At 33.3% G+C, this 7500-nt stretch overlaps 1 protein-coding gene across 1 annotated transcript in view; it reads right to left on the reverse strand.

Moving 5' to 3' along the window:
• LOC136849667 (cell adhesion molecule Dscam2-like) overlaps window positions 1–7500 on the reverse strand; it is a 219947-nt gene that overhangs the window by 29739 nt on the left and 182708 nt on the right. The window contains 2 exon segments of the mRNA XM_067122997.1: window positions 59–187; window positions 5109–5252. Coding sequence (XP_066979098.1) covers window positions 59–187; window positions 5109–5252 — 273 coding nt within the window.

Raw genomic sequence — 7500 nt, forward strand, 5'->3', positions numbered from 1 at the left:
GAGAGGTTAAAAGCACAATATACAATAAACGATAGGGGTAAAGGAAATATATACTTACTTCTCCTAAAGCAGTAGCAAACAAGGGTCAGGGATGAAGCGAGGGCGATAACTGAGGTCAGGAGAGGCAGCAATACCCTCAGCGACCCCCACTGTCTCCATCCGTCTTCGGACCACACAGGTGAGACTTCTTACAAGGCAGAAAAGATCATTATGAACCTTCAGTCTTAATGTTTTGTGTATATCGCAAAAATGGGTCGCTTAAAAGAAGTTAAATAATTTTCTTACTAATATTATTTACCGGACCTCTGTTAAAAAGTATAGTATATTCTCCGTGTTCATTGATCGCATAAATTTCAATTGAAAGTAGAGTGATAGAGCACTCTATGATGCTCTCAGGGACTACAGCAATTGAATACTAAATAATCCAAATGATTAATGGTTTAAGTACGCTTCTGTGACTGACAAATTTAAATATTTAGTGTTTCATTCCATTTTTTTTATTCACCGAAATGAAGAGAAATTCTTATTTCATTAGATATTCCAATATCGTGGATTATGAGGTTTTATAGAAGTATTGTACCGTGTGCAAAAGGGATACATCACTGGGCAACAAATGTTTCCCCATAAAACTTACACAACGAAAACTTGAGGAGAACGAAGAAAGACATTGAAACATTTTTCAGGGTCATTAAACAGAAAATCAGCTAATTACATTTTCGAGAAATCACACGGATAGTTATACGAAGGAAAGAAAAGTCATTCATGTATTTTTAATGTTTATTTAAGGTAATAACATGTTTATTAATTTCACGTTATGTGCGTGTATATACATTAAATGTTGCCGAGGATAGGATTAAATGACCTTAATAAATGCATTGAACTATAGAGTCAAGTCAGGCAGCTGATGTCACATAATTCCTTTAATACTCAAAGTCTAATAAAAGATAAGTCTGTTCACTCGCTGCGAAAAAGTAGGACGAGCCGCGCAACGACGTCATCTAGTCCGCAAAATGCTGGGTCCGTTACATGAAACAGAGTCAGTCACCAACCTGCCGGTGTTGTGTTCGAAACTCTGGCAGTGGCAATCAAACATACCTATAACCGATTCACCAAAGGTAGATTCTTGGGCCTACAAGACGTTTGTTTAGCGGCCTCTGATTGGCTGGTACCGGGAGGTAGGCTACCCGCTCACTGTCTCATTTTTACGTATGTAGCTCAGAAAACTAGCAATATGTTTTATATATTTCTTCATTTATCTCATGTTTTGAACAAGAAAGGAAAGTTTTGGTAATACCATAAGATTCGGTATTAATTGTACCACTAAATATGATTTCATGAAATCAGTAAGAGAAAACACAAAGGAATTACAACGAGTAAAAGTGAAGAGAGAAGCATTTAATTCTTTATACCTGTTTTTACTTATCATAAGATTTTGCAGCATTCATGCGATCACGATAAAATAAAACTTGTCTTTTCTTACAATAAATTCACCCTGAATACGCTGGTGCTTTCAGATTTTAGATGCGTGTGATATGTGAAGAGCAAATGAAGAATGTGTCTTATTATGTTGCATCCGTTCTTGACTCAGTTTGCTGAGAGACGGTGATCTGCAAGACACCACGTTGGTCCTCTAAGCCGTTGACAGTTGCCAATTAGCGATATGAGAAGTTTGGAGTTTCGACATTTGCTCTATTATTATGTCATTACATTTTCTGTAAAGTGCATACAATTCCCATTATGGCTATCGAACATTGTCACTCCAATATCATATATGTCCGTATGTCTGGACATATCTGATACAGAAAAAAAAAAAATAATCAGATGGATGCATCTGGATGTGTTGGGTTCAATTTAGTCTAGAAATTTGCATACATACTGTGGACTACATGATAATTAACAGGCCTACATAATGATGAGTTCATTATTATGGCCGCTCATTTCTCTGGTCAATAACATCAAAAACTTATTTTTCATATGTTCATTCAATGAACGAAAGTACATTTTTTATTTCTTACCATAAAATCTGTCGGCAATGTCTAAATTGAAGCCAGCACATCCAGATGCATCCATCTGATTATTTATTTATTTTTTTTTTTTACTATTAGATATTAGATATGTCCAGATATAGGACATATATGATATTGGAGTGAAAATGTTCGACAGTCATAATGGGAGTTCTATGCATTTATTTACGGAAAGTGTAATGACAATAATACAGCAAATATTGCCGAAACTGCAAATTCTCATATTGCTAATTGGCAACTGTCAACGGCCGAAAGGACCAACGTCTCTTGGCAAACTGCGTCAAGAACGGATGCAACATAATAAGACATATTCTTCATTTTCTCTTCACATATCACACGCATCTAAAATCTGAAAGCACTAGCGTATTCAGGGTGAATTTATTGTATGAAAAGACAAGTTTTATTTTATCTTGATCGCATGAATGATGCAAAATCTGATGATAAGTAAAAACAGGTAGAAAGAATTAAATGCTTCTCTCTTCACTTTTATTCGTAATTCCTTTGTGTTTTCTCTTATTGATTTCAGGAAATCATATTTCGTTGTACAATTAATACAGAATCCTATGGTATGACCAAAACTTTCCTATCTTGTTCAAAAAGTGAGATAAATGAAGAAATATATAAACATATTGCTAGTTTTCTGAGCTACATACGTAAAAATGAGATAGTGAGCGAGTCGCCTACCTCCCGGTACCAGCCAATCAGAGGCCGCTAAACAAACGTCTCGTAGGCCCAAGAATCTACCTTAAGCTATAGCAATTGTGCTGTTAGTGGCTGCACATCCAATTACGAAAACAATCTACCTGCCTTCAATCCCTGTCCTACTCGACTGGTTTCGTGTCTTCAACAACTTTAAACCTGACTGAATTCTTCACTATGAACATTATAATAGTTTGCTGCTAATTTTATGATGAAAGATGTCGAAGTCTCACTGTTACTCTTATTTAACATAATGCCCACTTACACATTATATATACTCGGTGTTATTTCATCCCACTCTGCATCAACTTCACAAGTTTATATGTAGCCATATTAGTGCTAATTATTCTACTAAAGAAGGTAAGCTGGAAAATCTACAAAAAAAAAAAAGACATGAGGATAGAAACTTACAGTTTAAAGGTTAATTATGTAATTAAATGCCAAATTAGGCCCACATTATAATGTGTAAGATGCTTTGTTTATTTCTCTCTCTTATTCCTACTCATTTACTGCAGTAACTTCTTATGAATTACTAAGTAATTACTTCTGTCTAAACGTAATAATAATAATAATAATAATAATAATAATAATAATAATAATAATAATAATAATAATAATAATAATAATAATAATAATACACAGTCATTCATAAGGTTACGCAGTAATTTACTGATAGAGTACAATGTAAACTAGCCACTCATCACCAATATTATTAATTTTAAGTAAGCTACAACAAGAATAGACAGAAACATTACGTATATATTTTAATCATACTATTTATATTATTTTTCTTGAAATACGAATGATATACTTGAAATTGACAAAGTTAAATAGTGTGACTGAGAAGTAGACAAAATAACAGATAAACATTAGTCCCCCATTAATCACTCCGTTTTCTATAATTTAGGATACTCGGGGCTCCATGACGTCACCACCTGTGCGCGAACAGACTTATCTTTTATTAGACTTTGTTAATACTTCTTGAGTTTACGTTGCACATGCATACGATATTAAATTTGTAGGTTTTTGATTACAGGAAATTATAGAAAGAATGAGCAACGAAAGAACATTTGGTATATCTTGTCTCTCCTTAAAATTTCAATGGCCGGTTTTCTGTTATATAATTACTTAAATACTTAAAATGCTTGATTTTATTGTGCACATAAAGTACGATCTTAAATTTATAGGTTTCTGATTATAAGAAATTTTAACAAGAATAAGCAATGGAGGAAACTTCTTTATATCTTGTCTCCACTAAAATTTAAAAGAAAAGACTTTTTAAGAGTAAACATATCACCCTATGAATTTTGGACTAGTCTCTTGGATGAACATGTAGTCAAAATAAAAAGTATAAGAGTAGATTTACACGCCACACTTTTAAATTGAAGATGAAAAATATATCTAAACACTTTTGAAAGAGCGGCAACATTGCAGGAGACTATAAAAGAAAAGAAAACTTGCAAGACATCACGATTCAGAAGATACGTGTTCTTGGACTTGGATCATATAAATTGAATCTTCAGCAAAAAAGGGAAAAATGGCAGCTGATACAAAGTTTTTTTTTTTTTTTTATTAGACTTTGAGCTGTGGTATAAGCGGGTGGGGGAATTTCACTCTTTTGGGGGGGATTTTATTCCTTCACTTCATCGTAAACATGTTACTTAGACTTTTTTTTTTTTTAAGTAACTTCAAAATTCAATATTATACCACCCCCAACAAAAGGAAACTCATTTTTAAAAATATTTCATTACTTCAATTGTATTCCAAGGCAAATTATCCAGTTTTAACTAATTGGCAGTGCGACTGCTTGGATCAAATATACTTCCGTGAATCAACAATAAGCTGTGCAACAAACACCTCTCCTTAGCTCTTACGATTCATAAGTGTAGGGAATGAAACCAACGGCTTGACAGTCATATTGTTACCATAGCCACAAATCAGAAATTATGGCCAAGTTAAATAAAAAAAAATAAGAAATATTTCACTCTTTTCAAACGTTTTCCTGACACCATAAATCTCACACGCTAATGGAAATCATTGATAAACGACTGGAACTTCTGTAAGGAGCTCCTCTGAAAAATTGAAACTCATATATCACCTCTAATGAACATCGTGCTCATCATGATATATTATCTTATAATTTATTAAGAATGTCTCCGTTCATCTTTCTTCCCGAACCATTTACTTAGGCGGGAAAGATTCAAGGTCAGGCTTTTCAAAGGAATTAAAACTCTTACACATTCAAGTGTCAGAGGGGATCAATGAACGTTACAAGCAAACGGCAAAGTCAAAACACAGTTTTACAAAGGAATTTGAACGTGATGGTGGAGGGGGAAGGGGGCGGGGCGAAATTACAGTAATCTCAGAGTTACAAACGCTACTTACCTCCAGTAGCAGTTAACGTTGTAAAGGAATAGCTATGAGTTGTGGAACCTGCACTTGTTACCGCTGTTGCTCTGAGGTCGTATCGGGTAGACGGCCCCAAACCCCCAACATCTACTCGATTTTCCTTTGGCCATCCGCTAGACACTAATTGGCAGGTAACAAAATTTATCACAGATAAGACAATCGAGAACGAAACATTAAGATGGATAGTAGGTAGGCTAAGACAAGGGATAGTTGGCTAGAAAAAAAATATTATTATAATTATCACTGGCAGATAAAAAATTGCCACACACACACACACACACACACACACACACACACACACACACACACACACATATATATATATATATATATATATATATATATATATATATATATATATATATATATATATATATATATATATATATATATATATATATATATATATATATATATATATATATATATATATATATATATATATATATATATATATATATATATATATATATATATATATATATATATATATATATATATATATATATATATTACTCACAGGACCTCACTGAAACTGGATGGCATCTAGCGGAGATATTTATTCAATAAAAATTACAAGCTTTCCAGGACTGTTGGGAAAAAGACCACAAAACAGACTGGGAAAATATGATTTTTTTTGTACAGGAACACAAACAAAATGGCCAGACTGATGGTAGAGAATGCCTTCATATCATTTGCAAACAATGTAATGGCAAGCAACAATGGAAACGGATTTGAAGACAGCCTATCAAGAAAACTGCATACTCTATAAGAGAAAAGAAACGCAAACACACAAAAATCCACATGGAAAATTTACACCTGGAAAGAACCGCGGGCAGAGGAAGGCCAAGGTCACGAGGGCAGGGCCTTACATGGGACAAGGGATAACCCCAAGAACAGGGCATCAACCAAATCCCCCCCACACACATGAATACAGATGGATATGTGTCTGGTCATTTTGACCAATACTTGACGATGAGGACGGCTAGTACTGGAAAGCTTGTAATTTTTATTGAATAAATATCTTCGCTAGATACCATCCACTTCCAGTGAAGTCCTGTATTAATGCACAGAAAATTGTGTAATTTATAAAGTTTATATATATATATATATATATATATATATATATATATATATATATATATATATATATATATATATATATATATATATATATATATATATATATATATATATATATATATATATATATATATATATATATATATATATATATATATATATATATATATATATATATATATATATATATATATTGTCACGATAAGGCACTTTCCTTAATTGGGAGAGATCAAAGAGCAAAACCAGGTAGTCACTGCCACATTCACCGTATAAGCCAAGAAGCATACCACAGTAATACATTTGAAACTCTTTGCACGATTTCGTTAAAGTTTAGGTGGCTGAAGAATCATGTACAGTTGCGATTAAGAATGTGAACGGAATCCTGATAAAATGTGAGAGCATCATTGAATGGCATTTTTTGTCAAAGTACTGCAACTTTTAGTGCTTTGTTTCAGCCTTCCATGAAATAAAGGGCTTTTTACTTGTGTTCGTTTCACTCATTAATTCTGCATATGATATGAGCTAACTCCATCTAGAAGAGAGATTTCCTGTGTGTTGGAGTTTTGATAATATGTTATTATTTTCACTAAAAACATTAATATATAAAGAAACTATAGTGAGTGAGTCAGGACTCCATTTTCTTCAGGCAGCACTCTCCTATTAGCAATTTTACTATACATGTCCTTTGCACATGAATCTCTCCCTCTGAGGTTACTTACTTTAACTGGATGTCCTTTACATATTTTGCTAGAATAAGGAGTAAAAAAAAATAACGTAAATTTTCTGTGCATGTAGGAGGGGACGGAAGGGAACTTGACGATAGGGGAGCATACACACTAACGAATCCCTGAGGATGTAAGACAGTCTCTATTAAAGTGTCTTATGTAAATCTTATCCAGTAAAACCAGATTCCATGATCCTTGAGATAAAGATGTGTCATAAAATAAGTGAATCAAGGAGTGCAGTAAGGTGTGTGTAAAACACGGGAAGGGACTAGAAAAGGTCAAATGGAATATCTAAAGGAATTGTTGAATCAACTGTTACTTTATGGAAGTGAATTGTAAATGTTAAATGTGGATAAAAGTAAAATGTTAAAGCTGCTGAGATGAAGCATTTACATACGCTATGTATCAGAAGAATTATACAGAGGGTTAGAAATATATAAACATGCAGAAGTGGTTCAGCACAAAGTGGGGCATGTCGAATATCATAATGCTTTGAAATGGTGCAGACATGCGAAAAGAACAGACAAAAAGTTGGTAAAAAGAGTGTTTAATTCAAATTA

The sequence above is a fragment of the Macrobrachium rosenbergii genome, chromosome 21 (assembly GCF_040412425.1).
Source record: "Macrobrachium rosenbergii isolate ZJJX-2024 chromosome 21, ASM4041242v1, whole genome shotgun sequence".
NCBI classification, from domain to species: domain Eukaryota; kingdom Metazoa; phylum Arthropoda; class Malacostraca; order Decapoda; family Palaemonidae; genus Macrobrachium; species Macrobrachium rosenbergii.